The sequence below is a fragment of the Talpa occidentalis genome, unplaced genomic scaffold (assembly GCF_014898055.3).
Source record: "Talpa occidentalis isolate TD23 unplaced genomic scaffold, MPIMG_talOcc4v2.1 talOcc4.10, whole genome shotgun sequence".
In the NCBI taxonomy this organism is placed as follows: Eukaryota; Metazoa; Chordata; class Mammalia; order Eulipotyphla; family Talpidae; genus Talpa; species Talpa occidentalis.
Genome location: NW_023600993.1, coordinates 28,248,671 through 28,268,416, shown reverse-complemented (window position 1 = coordinate 28,268,416; position 19,746 = coordinate 28,248,671). Strand labels below are relative to the sequence as shown.

At 50.0% G+C, this 19,746-nt stretch overlaps 1 protein-coding gene across 4 annotated transcripts in view; it reads right to left on the bottom strand.

The window, feature by feature from the left end:
* Positions 1–33: 33 nt before the first annotated feature.
* The window catches only part of TTC21A (tetratricopeptide repeat domain 21A), a 36,037-nt gene continuing 16,324 nt past the window's right edge, over positions 34–19,746 (bottom strand). The window contains exons 10-30 of one of the 4 annotated variants that reach the window (XM_037526674.2): positions 16,678–16,775; positions 16,298–16,498; positions 15,516–15,645; positions 13,675–13,832; positions 13,250–13,462; positions 9,440–9,678; positions 8,590–8,662; positions 8,370–8,480; positions 7,955–8,093; positions 7,684–7,787; positions 6,420–6,608; positions 5,376–5,486; positions 4,651–4,732; positions 3,680–3,830; positions 3,272–3,433; positions 2,975–3,167; positions 2,668–2,892; positions 1,976–2,096; positions 1,755–1,822; positions 1,571–1,653; positions 34–1,383 (exon numbers count right to left, since the gene is read on the bottom strand). In XM_037526674.2, the coding sequence (XP_037382571.1) occupies positions 1,576–1,653; positions 1,755–1,822; positions 1,976–2,096; positions 2,668–2,892; positions 2,975–3,167; positions 3,272–3,433; positions 3,680–3,830; positions 4,651–4,732; positions 5,376–5,486; positions 6,420–6,608; positions 7,684–7,787; positions 7,955–8,093; positions 8,370–8,480; positions 8,590–8,662; positions 9,440–9,678; positions 13,250–13,462; positions 13,675–13,832; positions 15,516–15,645; positions 16,298–16,498; positions 16,678–16,775 (2,846 nt within the window). In that variant the 3' untranslated portion in view covers positions 34–1,383; positions 1,571–1,575. The remainder of the gene's footprint in view (positions 1,384–1,570; positions 1,654–1,754; positions 1,823–1,975; positions 2,097–2,667; positions 2,893–2,974; positions 3,168–3,271; positions 3,434–3,679; positions 3,831–4,650; positions 4,733–5,375; positions 5,487–6,419; positions 6,609–7,683; positions 7,788–7,954; positions 8,094–8,369; positions 8,481–8,589; positions 8,663–9,439; positions 9,679–13,249; positions 13,463–13,674; positions 13,833–15,515; positions 15,646–16,297; positions 16,499–16,677; positions 16,776–19,746) is intronic. The other 3 variants (XM_037526670.2, XM_037526678.2, XM_054693216.1) reach the window with 3 other exon arrangements.

The following is a 19,746-nucleotide window of genomic DNA, read 5'->3' as shown; positions in this document are numbered from 1 at the left end:
GCAGTTCTTGTATGCATAAATAAATAAATCTTTTTAAAAAATGAAGACAGTAGATTTCGCAGTAATAAATATGTGATTAATGCACAATTGTTACAGCATCATCTACCATACAAACTACCTGCCTTTCAATGCAACCCCCCTCAAGAAACTGGAGTGTAAAGCAGATCCTAGGGAAGGGTTTCCCATAGGAATGATGGTAGGAACCTGGAGGAAGGTTCCAGACCACTGACTCATACTTACAGGCCACCTAAACATGTGATCAGCAGTATGTTATAAAAACAAAGCTCTATAAAAACAAGGCTGCAGCCATCAAGGCCAACTAGGGCTGCTCTAGAAGGGACACTTACCCACCTACTCTCCCAAGTCCTAGTCACTTCTCTTGAAAACTATGCCATATTTACATTCTACTCATACAAAGTATTTTACTTTATTTCTTTCCCCCTAAGTGTTTTACTTTATGCCCATATGCTTACAAGTTAGAACTTGTGTGGAACAACATCCACAAATTCATGACTTTGCTGTGCTAGATGTTTTTCTTATATAATACAAACTATAAAAGAGTGATTTAAACACACAGTTATTAAACATTAAATTATTTGCTGTACATCACTGGCAGGGATTTGTACCATGACTTGGGAACACACAGATCGAATCGGATTTCCTGCCCCGGGATGGGGGCTCAGGCTTAGAGAAGGGAAGGGTCTTAGGAAGGCCACAGGGGATTCTAGGCTTCCTCACTCCAGGTGGGGGTTCCTTCCCCTGAGGCCCAACTAGCCCATTTCTGCCATCCTGAAAAACAGGGAGAGGGGTACTGGGAAAACAACAAAGGTGATCTCTCTCAGCTGGCACAATTAACATGCATCTAAACAGGGACCACTGCTTTTGTCCCCTGAGGGATTAAAAGGCTTTCTGGAGGATGAATTAGTTCATCAGTGTCTTTTACAAAAGCTGAAGTGGGAACTATTTGTTCTTGGGATGTGTTTCCAGCCTATGGACAGGCAATTTAGTCCCAAATAGGTCCAGACCTGCCAAGGCCAGCTGAAGTCCTAGGGAGGAGGAGAAAGAATGTATGGGCAGGGTGCACCAGCGGCTTTGCGACCTGCAGGGTGATGGTCTCTGTCCCGTGGTGCAGCAGTTCTGGGGCCTTCTGCAGCTGGTCTCCTGTCTGTGCCCACCGCCAGGGAGGACACAGCGGGTAGCGCGATAGGGAGGAGCAACTGCTTCTTTAGCTCCAGAATTCTGGGGACCAGCCAGAAGAGGGGAGGCATTTGTGGGCTAACATAGCTGTAGATAAAAGTAGGACCCATTAAAAGCTGCCCATAAGCCCAGCAGAAGTTAAGCTGGTTGATGTCTTTCTTCCTTGGAACAAAATTGCTTCTTGACCTTAAAAACATAAATAAAGCTTTGGAATGCCCTTTAGACCAGTGAGGAGTAATTCAAATAAACCACACACAATACAGAAACAGGGAAGAAAATGTCATTTGCTGAATCTCTTCACTAACCCACTTCCCGCCCCCTCCATGAAGCTTCTGTAGCTTGCTGGCTCCCACCCACCCTGGCTCCCACTGACCACAGCTAGGGCCTCAGAGACCCTTGGGCCTTTTCCAAAATTTCTTCTCTGATTTTGGGGTAGTTGGGGTGTTCCCTGAGGACCTGAGACAAAGAAAGAAAGGGTGTGCAGCATGAGGTAGGGCTCCCTGCCGCTGTACCAGGCCCCTGCAACAAGCCCCTCCCCGCCAGCGTCTGTGGCTTACATTGTGGCAGACTTCGATGGCCTCCACGAATCTCTTATCCTTCAAGTAGTTGAAAGCCAGTCTGAAGCCTATCCAGGGGGCAGGGAGAACACAGATGGTAGCACTCTGATGACCTGCGAACCCTTCTGGTTCGCCCAACAGCCAGAGCACTGCAGTCAGGGCGGTGTGTCCCCTGTCTAGTGACCTCCTGCACCCACACGCACCTTGCCTGGCTGCCTTACCAATAGCAGGGTTGGCATGATGACTGTATTTCCAGGCCAGTTCGTAGTTGGTGGCTGCATCCTTGTAGGACTGCTCCTTCTCCATGATGAAACCCATGTACTCATAGGCCTTGCAGCAGGACTGCAGGGAAAGCTGGTCAGAGCCTCTGTAGAGGTGAAGCCACATCCGGTCCCAGCACCAGGGTGGGATATGGCAGGAGCCAGGGACTATGGTGAGCTGCCTTAATCCAAACCACTCAGGGACTCCAGGGGCATTTTTCACCCCTCACCTCTCTTAAGGGGTGGACTGAGTCTTCTTTTGGCTAATCTGTCATTGGCATGACCCCTCTTCTCCCCCACCCCCAGCCCTCCTGTTCTGCCATGCAAATGCCCCTCTTGTCTGGATCAGCCCCTGCATGACCCTTGAAACCATGAAGCCTTCCCAACTCTCTCCCCTATTCCCAGGTCCCCAATTCCAGCTGCCAGACCCAGCATACCTCCTCTTGTCTTGTGGAGTCTCTGTGGTGCTCCCCATACCCATCCACCACATGCAGGTAGGACTCACCCAGGTGTTCCCTCTAGTCCTGTCTCTTCTCCTCAGGATCCTTGCCCTCTCTCCTCTGCCCCAGGCAGGAGCCCCTCCTGTCCCACCACCCATAGTACCCTCATCTGCCCTCGTCCTCATCAGCACCAATGGCTGTGCATCCTCTTGCCTTGTTGTATTGCACACAGCGCCGCAACAGCTCAGAAGAGAGGTCAAACTTGCCACCCTGGCAGTAGATGTCCGCCAGCAGGAGCCAACCTTTCTCCAGGTCCTCAGCCTCGGTCAGCACCCATGGGGCCTTGGCCAGACGCTTCAACTGTGTGCGTGCCTTGGGGACCTGCTTCAGCAGCGTATACGCCTGGGCCATGGCCAGCAGAGCTGGAACGCTGTCCCTCTGTGCACCAGGTAGGGGGCAGGTGTCAGAATGCTGGGACCTCGGCCTCAACTGCCCCCCAGGGCCCACTCCCACCGCGCACCTCAGCCTGCGCCATCTCGATAAAGGTGCCCAGTGCTGCTTCCATGTTAGTCTTCTCCTTGGTGGCCAGTAGGCAAAGGCTCTGCAGCAGGCGCAGCTGGGTCTGGCCCCAGGCCGAATGTGGGTAGAACTCACGCAGCAGCTTCTCAGCAGTGCGCACACCATGCTGCTCCAACTCCTTCCTATCGGTGGTGCTGTGGGCATGGGATTCAGAACTGTAGGCCCCCAGCCTCAGGGTCTCAACCAGGTACTCCCACCATCCCCCCAGGTCTCACTGGGCCTTCCCCAGGACCCTTACTTGCTCTCAGCCACAAGGTTTGTGAAAGCCTCTCCGCCCACAATCTCATTGTCAGGGTTCAGACAGATCTGCACCATATAGTAGGTGGCCCTCTGGCCCCAAGTGCTATCCTTGCGTGCTTTGTTTAGAAACTTCAGGGCTTCATTGGGCTGTCCTATATGCCTGTGCAGAGGAGAGAAACACCAAGAATCAGATAGGGAAACTGAGACCCGAAGCATGCAGGGACACACTGGGGCCATTCCATGAATCAGCACAGAGCAGGGGCTGAATTACTGGTCTCATGGGCTTTCTGATCTGGAAGCAGAGTTTCTTCCCATCCTTGTGCTAGCCCTGAGCAAAAAGATGCCCAGCAGCCTACTGGGCAGAGCGTCAAGCCCACAGCTGCCACACCCCCACTGCCCAGCTTACCAGCAGTAGATGCCCCTGCAGTAGTTGAATCCTGGCTCCAAAGGCACACGGCTGGACATCTTCTTGGCCAGTTCAAAGAAGGGTGGGGCATCTTCAAGTTTGCCACTTCTTCGCAGCAGATCGATCAATTTATCCAATACTGAAAAATTGTCTAAAAAAAAAAAAAAGAGCAGCTATGACATTCAATAGCTGTATTGGGTAGGATGCTGTGGCCTGACAGGGAGGCCCATGAGACACTGCCCACCTGGGCTGAGCAGCTGCAGTGTCTCCACTGGTCTCCAGCGTTGGGAGAAAAATAGTGGTGTTTGTAAGTAGTAATAATAGCAGCTACCCCTTACATAGCACTTACATGGCACCTAGCCTTAAGCACTTTACCTGCAAACTACATAATCAAGGTGATACTGATCATTCCCATTTTATATCAATAGTTGAGGAAATGGAGATACAAAGAAGTCAAGTGATCTGACAAAGTTTACAGAGTTGGTAAGTAGAAGACCATGGTTCAGACCTGGGCAGGACCTGGCTCCAGGACTCACACTCCTGACAGCTGTGATCCCCTGGGGCTTCTGGCCCCACGTGGTTTCAGTCTGAGCCTCCTCTTTAGCCCCTTCCCCAGTAAGAACAGGTAAGTAGAAATAGAGCTACATCTCAGGGAAGAATTCTGAGCAACCTCTAGGAAGCTGTGACCTCAGAAAGATGCTATGTTGAGCCATGATTTGGGGACAGACAGGCTGTCCTGGGTCCAGTGCCAAGCCCTGTGCTGCCGGAGGCCAGGAACTGGCCCCCTGGACTTAGAGAGGGCCAGCACGTTCCATCAGGTCTTTATCAGTTTCCTGCCTTTCTGGGAACAATCAGAGAGGAAGGGGCTTCCTCTGCCCAGTCAGGAAGGAGGGGAGAGGGCCCACCCTTTTCAGAGAGAGCAGCCCTCACTGGAGGAAAGTGCTGCAGAAGGTCTCAGCACAGGCTGTTACCTGGCGCTTTCTCCAGGACTTGATGGTAGAGATTGATGGCAGCTTCATATTTCTGTTTTCTAAACAGCAGATCGGCCATCATCTAGCAGAAAACACACAACGGTTGGTCTGGAATTCCTGACAGCAGCCTGCTTGGGTGTGGGGGAGCTGGAGGGTACTTGGGGGGAGGTGATAAGGACTTCCAAAGCAGCCACTCTGCGTACTGGGAGAAGCTGCCACAGGAGGAGCCCAGAAGTGAGAGCGTGGGAAGGGGGAGACCTGGGGTGAGGATGGAAGTGGGAAGGTCAGAGCAGACACCAGCAGAGCCAGCCTCCCCGCCCACATCTGACAACTACCAGCTCTAGGCAGTGGAGGTAGACTGGGGGCCTCCCCTGCTCCTTGGGTGGCCCAGGAGGTGGTCTTGGCGATGAAGAGAAGAAGAAGAACGGGGAGGGCTTTTCCCACACACTCCCGAAGCCCTGAGAACTTGTCCCTCCCTTGCCCTCACTGACAGTGGGTGTGGTTTCCCCTGGAGTGAGCCAACCTCACACCTCCTCTGAGGCTGACCCAAGGGGTGGAGGCTGCCAGCCCACCAGCCTGAAGGGCAGCAGGCCCAGCTCTGTCTCCTCTGCGCCCCACCCCTCAGGGACGGGTCCGCGAGGCGTCTGAGGTGACAGGGGATAGGAGCAGCTGGCGTGTGACCATGGGGAGCTGGCAGCGCAGGGAGGAGATTCTGGGGCTCTTACCACGGAGGCGGTCTCATGGTTCTTGTCAGTCTGCAGGAGGATGGCACAGTGCTCCTCACACAAGTCCAGGTGCCCCTGGAGCAGAGAGAGCCGAGCCAACTCCAGCACTATCTGGAACAAGAGCAGATATAGTAAGTGATACAATCAACAGACATCATGGGACAACGCTGGGATGGATGGCTCATTCTCTCCTACTCCACTGTTATCAGCTCTGCCTTCAAAATATGTCTGAAATCTCCAGGCCCCCCACTTCTCCCACCCAATGCTCCAGTCATACATTGTGTTCTACTTACTCCGCCCTGAAAGTCAAGGCCTGGGTAACTTGTACTCATCCATCAGCTCAGCCCCAACATTATAGCCTCTGAGAAGGCCTCTAGGCCCCAGGGGCAGGTAATATCTTTCTTCTGAGTTGCCTTTAGTGTCCGGGCCCACATGTGGGCACATATTCGCCTGGTGTTAGAACTACATGGGTATTTGTCTCTACCTCCATGCCTGAGGCCCTGCTATGGGCAGGGACTACACCTTGCCCCACAGTGTCTGCAGGGCCTAGCACAGAGCCTGCCACACACTGGAAATCTGTTCAATGATAACATATTAAATAAGTAACTGGCTCTCTCAGTGCTTTATCTACTCTGAGCATGAACGCCAGCCGCTGTTCCCTATCTGGAGCCACACACCCACACAACTCTAAAAACCTCCTTGGAAGCTGAGCCAGGCCTTCATGCCCAAAGAGCATCCAGCAGCCACACTCTCATTGTCTCCCCACTTTCACGTCACTGAAAATGAAAACTAATGTGATTTTCAGCAATGTCTTTCCCACTTCACCCTCCACACATGTCTGACCAAAGTGCTGCAAGTCTGCGGTCATGCTGGTCCCAGGGTCAACTAGAGGAGGTGCCCCACACCAGGGCTCCCCATCCCTTGTATCTGTAGCTTTTGGGGAGGCAGGAGGAAGGAATGGACCTCTTCCCCTGGCCAGGGAGCATGCAAGGCCCTGTGCCCAGGAGCAGGAGCAGGGGCAAGGTCTCACTTTGAGGACCCCACCTTGTTGTCAGTGGGTGAATAGGAGAGGGCATCCTTGTATGACCGCACCGCCCTGGCATACTCCTTCTCTGCCAAGTAGTGTTCTCCAAACTGGACACAGATGGAGGCTGCCAGTTGCTTCTGGGAGGGGATCATTTCTGGCTGTTCCAGGGGAACACGCTTCAGTATCCGAGACTGGAGGTCCATAGCCTTGGGAAACCAATAAGCTCAGCATCAGAAACCCAGACTGATGTATCAGATCTCAGGCCAATTCACAGAAGGTCTCCAGGCTCTCATTTCAGAGCCAGCACTGTTAGAAATGGCATCTCAAATGCCCTTGAGCAAATCTGGGTCATTCTAGAAAGGCAAGGCCACTGGCTGAGAACTCAGGAGCAAGTTGGCACTGCCTCTGGAACAGGAGCAGAAGCAGGCCCGGCACTCAAACAAAACACTCTATTGTATTTGACTTGTTTACCTGTTTCCATTACACCTGTACACTCCGTGCCTCATTTGCTTTGGCTACATTTGATGGATGGATTTGTTCTGAATAGTGTCCTGCTGGGAATTTGAGGCAGCCCCCACAAAGATCCAGAGCATCAAATGATCAAGTGAGTAACCAGAGCGCATTGAGACAAGAAGAAATGATGTCAAGTTTAAGCTGCTAGAAGCAGGCAAAAATCATCTCTCAGCTCCACAAGGGTCAAATAGAGGAATGGTGATCCAGTGAGAAATGGGATAAATCATCTTCAGCAATCGGAGTAGACTCTCCTTCTGGAACCACAGACTGTACCCCAGGAACAAGTGCCAGGCCACACCCTTAGTTAGAAAGAGTGTAGAAGATGTGGCAGGAATGACAAGGAGCTCTCCCATCAGGCCCAGCCCAGTGGGGAAAGAATAGGGGTTGGAAAGGGCTGGACCAGGTTTAAATTTCAGCTTTGTCACTTACTAGCAGTATATTGGGAACATTTCTTTACCTCTTTGAGCCTTATCTGTTAAAATAGGAGTGTTACTGTGTTTATCTCAAAGGGATACTGAGAATTAAGTAAGAAAGCAAAAAGCCTAGGGCAGACCCAGCACCTAGCATTCAATGCATGGGAGCTGCATTGTCTGTTATCACCAGCAGCCTGAGGACAAAGACACTGCCCTGCTCCCTGCTTCCTCCAGCCCAGCCTCACTTGGAGCACTTTTGATGAGCAAGGATTGGGGAATCCATGGAAGTCAGGTCAGGTTTGGAGCCTTCCAGACCAGTCCTGTCGTTTTCAGCTCAAGTCTACTTGTCAATTACCTTGTTCAAAGTTTCCATCACATCCTCTTTTTTATGGTTGTTATAAACCTTTGCCAGCAAAAGTAAGCACTTGACGTCATTCATCATGGATGGGATGTCTTTGACTGCAAACGAAAACTGAAATGAGTGTTTTCTGGCCTCGGGGAAGCTGGGGCTGATGGTGGGGGTTGGCTTGGGAGGGGGGCCCATAGGCCTGCTCCAAAAGCTGGGGGGCTAGGGGGTGGGAGTTGGGGGGTGGGGAGGGTGGAGCTGAGTCAAAATGCTGCCTCACCAGAGTCATGTTCCAGTGCCTGCTTCAAAACTTTCTCTGCTTTATTGAATTTCTTTAACTTCAGAAGAAGTTCAGCCAAGTCACAGCACAGAAAGTCCTGCCCGCTAATCTTCTGGGCGGCCTCATAATAATTAATTGCCTGAGCGCAAATAGGAAATATTGGCATCAGGTCTGGTTCTACACTGACCTCACACCAGGCTCCCCTCTGTGGCCACCACACCTGTGTGCCCCTCTGGAACACAGAAGTCTAAGATGAAAAGGCCCTCCCAGTTGGCCTGGAGCTTAAGCTGGGCAAGTGTGAGGGATAATGGGGAACTGCCAAGTTCTGCCCTTGGCATCCCACTCTGTGGGTGGAAATTCAGCCACCGCCCTGCTGTGCTGGCCCTCACTAGCCTTTCCACCCAGCCCTCCTGACCTTGGTGTACTGATGGGTCTTCACATAAGCTTGCCCAATCCTGCTGACCAGAGAGGCATCGTGTGGATTCTTTCTGTAGGCTTCATCGTAGACCTCCAGGGCCTTCTCGGGCTGGTGGGAAAGTGTCAGGGGTCTCTCTCCCCTACTGGAGAAGTGAGGCCAGGGGGGTGGGGGTGGGGGGGTGCCACTTGGCAAGACCATGAGACAGACCCTCACTCACCTCCTGAATGTACATAAAAGCATCGCCCAACAGCAGGCTGGTGTGGGGGCCAGGTAGCTGCTCACAGAGCTCCCTGTAAGGGTGACCAGAAGCTTATCTCAGGCCTGTGCACTTGCCATATTCCTGAGAGCCTCTCTTCTTTCCCATGAATTTTGATACTCATTCATTCATTCATCATCCAATATTTATTGAAAGCCTTCTGTTCATAAAGCACTGTGCTACGTTCAGGCTTTCCAGTATTATCTAGACCATGCCAGAGCCTCCACCCATCCCTCGAGCTCCACTCCCAACCCTGAAGACCCCACTCCATGAGGTATCTACATTCCTTTTTCTAAAACTCCAGTGTGACCCTGTCTTTCCATTGTCTATTGGTTTCCTGTTGCACTGGGATTGCCTCTACCCAATACACCCCTCCTCCCTCAGTCACCTAGATGGAGTGTGGCCTGAGTTAAGGGTCTAGGAAGGTATCCTTGAGGTCCAATGTCAATAGCACAGAAGCAGCACCTAAGAGCTTGAAATTCCTGTTCTCCATCCCCCTTCTCCTCATATGGGTCATATCTAAGGTGCTGGACATTTCTTCAAGGACAAGCACAGGACAAGGACAGGGCAGAGGAGGGTTCCCATCAGAATGTGAGCCATACCAAGGGTGGGGATCAGCAGGCCTCAGGGTAGATTCAGTTCAGTATCATCAGATAGAGTGATGAGCTGGGCTGAACTACCAAGCTCAGATATTAACCCTCGGGAAGTTCCAGGGGCGTGTTCTGGAGACCCAGGTGGAAGAAATACAATCTGGAGAAGACACTCCCTAAGACACCAGGTGAGACAGGTGAGTGCACTACCTGGGCCTTACCGGTAGCATCCTATGTAGAGGCGGACATCTTTGCGGGTCTGCAGGTAGATGCTGGCCATCTTCTCCTTGGCTTCTGTGTAATAGGGCTGCTTAGGTGTGATGTTCCTCAGCATGCTCAGAGCCATGTCCACATTCCCCTTGCTCAGGGCCAAGTCCACATTGGCGATGGTGATGCGGATCTCCTCTGGCGTGCCGCTGAACTCGTTGATGGCATCCTGCATGACCTTGGTGGCCTCGTGCTACGACAGGGGGACCCAATAGACCTTCCACTTGCTGTCACCCACCTCAGGTGGACTCACAACACATAAAACCTCTCCTAGGAAACTTAAAGCAATCCCCCTTCCCACTCCTGCCCCAGGGGGGAGAAATGAAACATGGAGATAGTGGGGAGCAGTCTGGCTACATGGAAGCCAAGACAACGATGGTCCACATCACCTGCAGAGTGGCTTTGGTGGCAGGAGGGAGAGCCTTTCAGTGGCCATGGCCACTGTTGCTGGAGGACAGGGGGTGCCCTGATAGCTGGGGCTATAGAAACTCCCAACAGGAAGAACCTGCCTATTCCTTAGCTCCCTAAAATCTGTTGGCAATTCCTTCTGACGGGCAATGTATGGATGCAGCTCCTTGTACTTTGCTTCGTTTGGACAGTGTATTTGAATATTATGGTATTGGGCCCATGAAGATCTATTTGAATATCTTCATTATATTTGCACGGCTGGTTATTTAGCAGAGCTGTTCTCTTTTCCCGCTTTAGTGTTTTGGGCCTTGCATTCAACTTACAGGCATTTCTTCCTCAATCTTTGCCTTTTTTTTTTTTTCTTTTTTTTTGGTTTTTTTTTGGTTTTTGCAGTGTAGATAGCAGGGGTTCCTGTATTTAAACCACTATGAATGTCTTTTTTTTTTTATTTAGTAAGAATATTTGTTTCATTTACACTTTTATTACCACAGGCCTGTGTTCTTGGACCCATGTCCACATATTTTGCTTTCAGTTTTATATGCTGCTGTGGTTTGTTTCATTTCTTCTTTTGACATATGGCCCTGCTTTTTTCCCCCAAATCTTGACTAATTTGTGGACTTGACTAAAATTGTCTCTTTTTAACTCTACTAAACTTTCTATCAAGAAATTGTCTGTGTAAACTTTTATTTCATAATGGTGTACAAAATATTAGCACCTACCCTCCTTGACTTTTTTCATAATTAGTATTTTGACTTTAATAACTTTGATTTTAAGAACTTAGCAATTACACTGGCTTAGAGTCAAAATTATTATAGCTATTTCAATGTAATTAGATTCATTTAGATTAGCCCTATGTTTAATTGGCTTTAATTCTGTACTGTTATAACTCAGATTTTTTTTCCACTCATAAAAATTTGGTTTCGGTTCACATTTTGGTCTTTTTTCTGAATTATATCTACAAGTAGATTTTTTGAGAAAAATTTAACACCATAATTCCTAAGTTATTCCATTTTATAGGGTGTCCTTTATTGCTGTTATCTATGGAAGCTAGCCTGGGAGTCATCTTACCCACACCCCTCTCCCCCAACATTTTATAAATATGGTTCTATTGTCTTCCTGAATTTAATATTGTTGAGTAAAAGTCTGGGGTCAAGTTGGTTTTTTCCTCATAGTGAGTAACAATCTCTCTACCTAATGTGTGCAGGAACTTCCATTTATATATTATTAATTCTTGATGGCCATAACTTTATTAGGATATTACTATTAAGCTATTTCTTGGTTTTTAAAATTTACTTCTATTCCTCCAACACAGAGTACCTTTCTGAGTTCCTGGTTCATATATTCCCTAAAGGGAATATAAAAGACATTAAAGTTTTCTTTTATGTCTTCCATGTTTTCTCTGCTCCCTATGTTCTCTTGTCTCCAGGAACATTGATTATGCCTTTGCTGGATACCTGTTATGGGTCTGTCTTACCCATCAGCCCTTTCAAATCATTTCACTCACTTTCCTGGCTTCTCAACCCTTTCTTTCAGCCCGAGAGGTTCAGTAGTTTAGGCAACTTCCTGCTGTGTCTCAGGGGGTTATAATTTTTACAACGGTCTCCTATGTCTTCTAGGATTACTTTCTTAACTCTGCCAGCTGACCTTTCATCTTCCCTATCTAACTAGGAAGAACTTTAGTTCTCTACTTTAAGATAGTTTTGTAAAATTTCATGTTCTTTTTATTTTTATTGAATACAGGAAAGTTTTTACCAAAAAAAAAATTCTATTTTTTTATAATACTTTTTCTCCCAAAGTCTGCACTTGTCTTTTGCTTGTCATATTTTCCCTCTCTCCTCTGCCCTATCCCCCTTCTCTCTGTCTCCCTCTTCTCTCCCCTCTTTCTCTCCTCTCTCTATCGTCCCCCGACCCCTTACCTATAACCTATAATTTTATGTTGGAGCCCTTCCAGTCACCACTCACCCTCCAACAGGAAGAACTCCATCTAACTCTGCCCTTTACACAGGAATTAGGCTGGCAAGGGAGCATGCACCTCTCCCCTTAGCTTTTCAGTGTGCCTTCCATTTGGGGGTAACCTTTATGAGAAGCTAGGGTCAGGATGGAACCCCTTGGCTCACAGTGAAGGCCACAGCTCACAATTCACAGCTCTGTTGTCTCAGCAGAGCTAGTAGCTGGTTTTCCGGTTACTTCCCCCCTTACTATCCTCTGGCCCACCTTGCCTATAAAGAAATCTGGAACAGAGAAAGCCAAGGAAGCATCTCATCAGGGGTCCTTGCTCAGCAGCCCTGCCCTTCTGTGGGGTGGAACTGGGTTCTTCTAGGAATGTCCCTGTTTTTCCTGAGACTTGACCACAACCCCAGTTCAGAAAACTTGAAGGAAATGCAGGAACCTCAGGTCCCTCACCCAGCTGCACCCTGCTTTCTCTCTTCCCAAAATAGTAACTCCTGAAAGCCCCATAGTAGTGCCTGGCATACAGCAGTAAATTAGGTGAATCGATGACTGGCTGAATCAACTATTTTTAGAGGCAGCTGTCCCTTCATTTTGCTACAGATGGAGATTCCTCCTCTACTTTAAACGTTTTTGTTCCTTTTGGCAGATGTACATTCTACATTCTTATCTTTGCCTAGAAGGCAATTTTTATCTTTAAGATGAGACCTCACAGGCTGGTGTCTTTTCTGCACCAGGACCGTCACAGGAGAAGGCTGAATGCCCAGTACTGGTGCTTTCAGGGTGGGTCCTGGCATTGCACTGGCCACTCCTTTATGGGGCACATGTAAGCAGGTAAAGCCAGTGAGGCCAAAGGAGCATGTGGAGTCCAGCCTCCCCCAGGCCTTGCTCCTCTCTGCGGGCCCCACTGCTCCCGTGCACCAGCTGAGGATGTACCAACCCAGATGCTTTCTGCCTTGCCCAGCCACATGTGGGAGGACCCGGGCCTGCCTTGTACAGTCGAGCAGCTGGTACACTGCAAAACCCCAAGGGGACTCTTTATAAAGATTACGGTGTGGCAGGCATCCTCTGGAGCTGAGCACGGCTTAGTCTACACAACTGCCGGTGGAGGCCTTATGGACCTGAGTGCACTACCTATCCGAGATCTTCATGGGGACTCCAATGGGGATTTAGTGCAGGGGACAGACTGTGCAGGACTCAGTGGGGCTCAGACTTGAGGACAATGGGAGCTACTGAAGCCTTGTAGGCAGGGGATAGAGATTCTCCTTAAAGTATCGCAGTGAAGCACAGGTAAACGTTAGCCAGAATCAAAGAGCCTAGTTCCAGGCCTGTACTGGCCTTTGAGCACGCCTCATTCCCAAAGGGGGCAGGCAGCTGTGGTGGTGAACTGGCGTCCCCCCAGTTCTTACCAGTTCTCCATTCATCCGGAGGGCATCTGCCAGTTCTAGTAAGATGGAGACCCTCTCGTGGGGCTGCACAGAGGGCCCACGGAACTTCTTGCCTTCTGTCTTCAGCGTTGGTAATTTCCCGATCATTTTCAGTGTCTTTATGGCCTCTGGATAGTCCCCAGACTTATTGAGGGCTCTGGCCTTGATGAAATGGTAGAGGGGGTGGTCTCGAACCTAGAGGGGTATGTAGCAGAGTGAGGGGCTCCAGCTCACCACCACAGCTGCTCACAGCACGGGGATGAGACAGCCACCAGAGCCCTGTCATTGGGCCAGCAGGAGGCCTGAGGGTTGCAGGCAGCTCCTGAGGCTACTCTCCCAAGGCAAGTGGGAACAACAGGTAGCTGACGTTGGGTTACAGAGCAGGCGACGGTGCAGAGGACCCCCACCTGAAAGTTGTGGCTGACGCCCAGCTCTAAGGAGTGGGAGCACATGGTAAAGTTGCCTTGAGCCAGGTAGATCTGTGACATGAGGAGGTGAGCATCCACAAAGGTAGGGTCCAGCTCCAGGCAGCGCTGAAGGGTGCTCTGGGCATTCTCTAGCTCTCCTGGAAGCAATAAATAGACCTCTGCATCCAGGGATTTCTGGGGATTCCCGGGACACAATATGTGAACAGGCAAAATGAAGTCTACATGTTCTGTTTCCCAGAAGGATGCCAACTGGTCATTTTACCCAGTTCTGTTCTGCTTTACTCCACGTTTTCTTCCTAAAAAGAGAGAACTACACAGCCACTGCCTTGATCCAGGGAAAAGTCAGGAAACTCAAACCTTGGTGTAACAAAACTCTATAATAACAGTGAGTGTCATGGCCATGACTTAGACAGCACCTGATCTATGCTCAATGTGTGCAAAGCACTTTAGAGAGGCTGCTTTCTATTTGCTCGCCCTGCATGGTGGGTGTTATTATCCTTGTCCTTTAGGTGTGGGACCTGTGGCTCCAGTGATAGAAGTTGTTGGCTTGGAAGGGACAGAGTCAGCTTTGAAATCCAGGGCCCTGATTCCCACAGCTGAGCTCTGAATGCCCAGGATGGGCTGAGAGGCTTGCCTGCAGCCACGTGGGCCCTGAGGAAAAAGGGGGTGGGGGTGGGGGGAGCAGCAGCAGCAGGGTGAGGTGCCAGGAGCTGGTAGGAGAGCCCTCCTCCCTCTGTAGCCAGGTTCCTCAACAGCTCCTGTTAGAGGTCAGTAACCAGGTAGCTGGGGGAACACCTGCTTCTGGTCCTAAACTCCCTGCTCCTTCCCCATGTACTGCAGAAATGTGAAGATGTCACCATGGAGCTGGAGCAGCTGGAGACCTGACTGACTTTCTCCGTAAACCTGCTGGCAGCTGCCAGCACCCTTGCGTGAGTGCTCCTGCCCTCGCCTTGTACCCAGGAGACCTCGAAGCTGTGGGTAGACCTGGCACCCAGGTGAATGCTGGGAGGCCAGAGGAGGAAGACCGGGGAACTCTCAGCAGAGTGCAGCCCATAGACACAGAACCGGAGCATAGACACAGCCCTTGGAAGGCCTCAGGACACCAGAGATGGGAGACTGGCCTGGCTTTTAGTCATCGGGAACAGGGGAGAAGACACAGGGAGAGAGAACATCATCAAGGACAACAGGGTACCTTGGAGGGTTTTCCCCTTCTTTCCCTTTGGATCTTGGCCCAAGAGAAGCTGGAAGGGTGTTTGTGCTGGCCCAGAGGCTCTGGAAGCCTAAAGGTACAGGCTTTCACTTCCCATGAGACCTTCCTGACAATCTTGTAAAAAGCACAATCCTACCCCCACCTCATTTCCCTGACACCCCTCCCCATCCCACATCTCCTCCATCTCTACTGTCATTTTCTCTATCACATTACTGTGTCCTGACAGAACAGTCCGGTGCGCTTAGTGTCTGCTTATGGTCTATTTCCCCTTAGCAGAATGCAAACTCCATGAGGGAAGTTTAGCCTATTTTGAACCCAACTGTACCCCAGCACCAGAGCAGGGCCTGCAGTGAGGGAAGGAAAGTTCAGCAACATCATGACATCAGCCGTGTAGGTCAAGCAGGCAATCAGCAGAACGCTCTTGGGTGGGGGGAGACCCCTGCTGGTGAGGGAGGTCAGGTTTCTGGGGGATTGGAGGCCACAAGGGGCAGGCGGCCCTGGCGAGGGATTATGTGTCTCTGTGTGAAGTATCCTAGGCTGGGAGCCTGTGGACACTGACTCCCCACCCCCATCCCAGTACACCTCAGGGCCCTGAGGACCCTGGGCTCACCTGAGAGATACTTGACTTGAGCCATCACATACAGGGGGTCGATCAGAGCTGGTGCTGCCTTGATCACAGGATTCAAGATGACGGCAACTTGTTTAAGAAGAGGGGACACGATCTGCCCTGGCAGCCGGGGCTGTAGGAACACAGAGTCTGGCTGGGAATCTGCCCTCTTCCGAGAGAGACTCCCAGAGCTCCCAGAAAACATTCTCAGAGAAGGAATTTTCCTTTGTTGGACTCATATTGATTATACGTGTCCACTCCGCACCATCGAGTTCCAGAGCAGAGGCCCCAGAGAAAGGGGGCTTGTTCACTGCCGTCTCCCCAGCACCCGGGCTGCTGTCTGGCACATGGAAAAGCGCTCAATAAATAGTTGTGGGATGACTCATTACAAGGCACTGGGGGGATATTAGGCTGTAAGATACGGTCCCTGCCCACAAAGAATCCTGACTGGCTGGGAAAGCAGGATGAACAAGTAAAGGCAAACATACTTCTTAGAAGACTTCTGCAAAGAAGGAAGCCCGGTTCTTCTCTAGGATAGAGGCAGGGGCATGGGCCAGCGCCTGCTTTTCCAACTGAGGTCCCTGGACAGCAGCAGCAGCGGCATCACCTGGCAGCTTGTTCTAGACGCAGGGCCTCGTTTCCCACCTCCCCTGGAGCAACTCCCAGATGAGTGGTGGCTGCATGTGCCAGCTTGAGAGCACTGGGTTCCCCGACCACCCGAGGCTCAGACCAGCCTGGTGACTGGCACCCCAGACCCCTGCCCTGAAGACACCCCTCCCTCTAACCTGCTTGGGGCAGAAGAACAAGTACTCCCTGGCAATGCAGACCAGGAAGAGGGGGTCCAGTTTCTCCAAGTACTCTGAACTCAGGGGGAGACCCTGCATGCTGGAGAAGTGCAGCTCCACCGCCTCCTTCAGGAGCCCGGTGGCCTCCTGCTCCCCCATGTGCTTCCTGGAGGCCAGAAGGGCTTGGAGGAAAACCAGCACCTGTAGGAGGCAAGCCCAAGTCTGGGAACCAATGCCTTGGGGCAGCCGGTAGGACAGAGTAAGGAAGTCCAATCCATCTTGGCTGAGCTCTACGAGAAACTGGAGGTAGGAGAGGGCAGGATGGGGGAGGACAGAATACTGGAGTAACCCACGCCCCTCCCCTCCCCACCAGCTCTGACCTCAGATTTGCCCAGGGACTGCTGCACCTCCTTCAGGAACTCCAGCTGGTGCTCGGCCTCCTCCAGGTGACCGTCTAAGATCTGGCACCAGATCATGCCTGGGAAAGGGATAGAACGAGGATGAGCAGAGAGCTCGGAAGCAGAGGCTAGGAGCAGGGATGAGATGGTGGAAGGAAGGGGTGTCAGGGCGGGGGATATTTCCTCTCTGGCTTGTCCCCCAGCTTCAGTCTCTCTCAGAGGTAACACTATTGACAATTTGGGATATACCCTTCGAACTCCTTTCTAAACATTAGTAGGCTGTTAATGTAGACACATATTCTCCCATCAGTTCAAACCATCTACTCCCATTCTCTTTTTTTTTTTAATTTTCTAGAGGCATGTCTTATTTATCTATTTGTTTGTTTGTTTGGTTTATACATGCACTGGGTACAGTCAGAAGCCGGGAGGGCGAGAGAATTCACCAGAGCCAGAGCCGGGAGTAGAGCAGGCAGAAGGACCGAAGTACACTGCTGAGGGGAGCAGCGGGCGGCAGGAGAGGTCTGCGTGCCATGTGGGACCCTCCTTTGGTGGCCGGGGAGCAGCCGGGGATCGAACCGGCGCCGCAGAGGCTGCGGGCAGCTTCGCAACCCAGCGCTCAACCGCTGCGCCACCTGGGAGGCCCTACTCCCATTCTCTTTAATGATGACTAAATACTCCATCATGGATGTAATCACTTATTTAACTACTGCTCTGGCATCTCGCGTCACATTAAGTTTGTTGTTAATGTTTAAATATTACAATGTCATGGTGACTATTTTTGTGTGTACTAATTCCTGAAGTAGAGTTGATGGGTCAAAGGGCATGCATATCTAAAATGTTGATAAAGCCAACCAATCCAGCTAAGGTATCTGAATTAATACTACCAAGAGGGCCTCCCCCGTGGTGCAGTGGGTTGAGCACAGCACTGTGAAGCTGTCCACAGCCTCTGCAGCAAGGGTTTGATTCCCGGCAGGCCAAGGAGATTCCCACATGGTGCGGCAGACCTCTCCTGTCACGCCCGCTGCTCCCCTCAGCAGTGCTTTTGGTCCGTCTGCCTGTTCTGCTCCCCACTCTGTCTCTGGTGAATCCTCTCACCCTCCCACGCCTCTCACCTGTACCCCAGCTCTTGTATAAATAAAAAAGAAATCTAAATCTAAAAAAAAAATACTACCACCAAGAATTTGAATGCATCCTTTCCCTGCAACCTTCAAGACATGCCATACTCTTTCCTAGTCTAAAGAGTAAATAGATACAAGCTCTAACTCACATGATTTTATTACTAGGAAGAATGAACATCTTTTTATATATGTACTAGCCTTTTTTTTACTGTAAATTTCACATTCCTGGCTTTTTGCCTGTTTTTCTTTTGAGGTGATTTTTTCCTCTTTAGATGCTAAGATTATTAGCCCTTCATTGGAAACATCTTTCACTTTGTTTGCATTTACTCTCTACCTATTTTCACAGTGTCTTTAGCCACCCATTAGTTTTACATTTTTATGTAGTCAAGTCGGTGAAGTATTTTCCTTCACAGCTTCTGAGTTTGGAGTCAGGCTTAGAATCCCCTGGGGAACCCAAGCCCAGTTTAATTTCTATTTTACATACTTAATTTACCTGGAATACTTTTTCAAGAATGATGTAACCTGGGAACTTGCCTTTATTTTTACACAGTGGCTGGCCGGGTGTCCACTGAAAATCTATTGGCTTGAAATGCCTTCTTTCTCACAAGACCTGCGTCTGCCCATTTATCTTTTTTTGAATTTCAGCATTGGCTTCCAGCTGACTCAGGTACAGCTGTCTTGTGATGTTTCTCGATGTTGGGAAGACAGATGTTTTCTCTTCCTGGTATTCACTCTTCTTTTAGACATATTTTTGGCCATCTTGGTGTCTTTATTCCCGACTGTCTTCCTGATCACTCTCTTAGTTTTCAATTATATCCATAGTACTATTTGGCTCTTCTATAGAGTTTTTTTTTTTTTTTTTTTTTTTTTTTTTACTTTGCAATCACATTTTTAATTTTCAGTAACTCACTCTCTTTCTTTGTAACTTTATATTAGCATGTTCTTGACTTATTGGTACAACAGCCTCTGCAAACACTGGAGATGGGGAAAAATCTTTTCTGAAACCAGACTTAATTTTGCTCTTCAGAGAGTGGCTTTGCACGTTCTACTTGGCCCCTTTCAAATTGCTAGCAGATTTACAAAAGAACTAAACTGACGGGTGTTAGCAGCCTGGGCAGAGTCCTAGATTGTTAAGGTCACTGATTTTCCCCGATAGGTTACATAAGATAATGACTCCGGGACACCAGGAATAGGCTCAGTCAGTGCTGGAGAGCATGGGACGTTCTAACCAGTGGACTTCCCTTCTAGTTCACTTGGGTGGGGGCTCTCCCCTGATTAAGGAAGTAGGGAATCACTCAGCCTGGTGGAGGAAGGTTTCAGGGGATTTTGTCTGTGGGCTGAGCGGTCTTTTTGTCCGTCATGTTGCTGCTGGTAGTGGGAAGTCCTCGGGGGCTCTGCTCTGTTCCCTCCTGCAGCAAGAACCTCCTGCATTCCATTCTCTGGCCTTCAGTGATCCATCCTCCCATTGTCATGGGACCACCCCATGGCATGTTTTGCTCCCAGCCTCTTTTGACCCTGAATTTATGTTTTTTTTTCCTCCTGGAACACTCTGGGAGAAAGCACATCTACTCATTTCTTTTCCCCTTCCCCCGCAACTCTGGTGGTTTCCAGACCTGTTTCACCTTTCCATGTATGTGATTCTACCTGCTTTGTAGCTTCTAGAAATGTGATGTTCTTCAAAGTTTCTGGTCCACTGTAGGCGCCTTTCCTTGTTTCTAGGCCTGCAATGGACTCTTTGGCTTTTTAAAATGCCTTTCATTATTTTGGGGGGTGGATAGGAGAATGGAAGAAGAGGCATGGACTGAGGAGTCAGCCTGATGTGTTCACCAACCAAGATCAACCACTCTGACAAGTACTCACTGATGAGGAGCCTGGGGTGAGAGAGTAGTGGCTACTTCTCTCTCAGAAAAACAGACAGCGCCAAGGCCAGAAG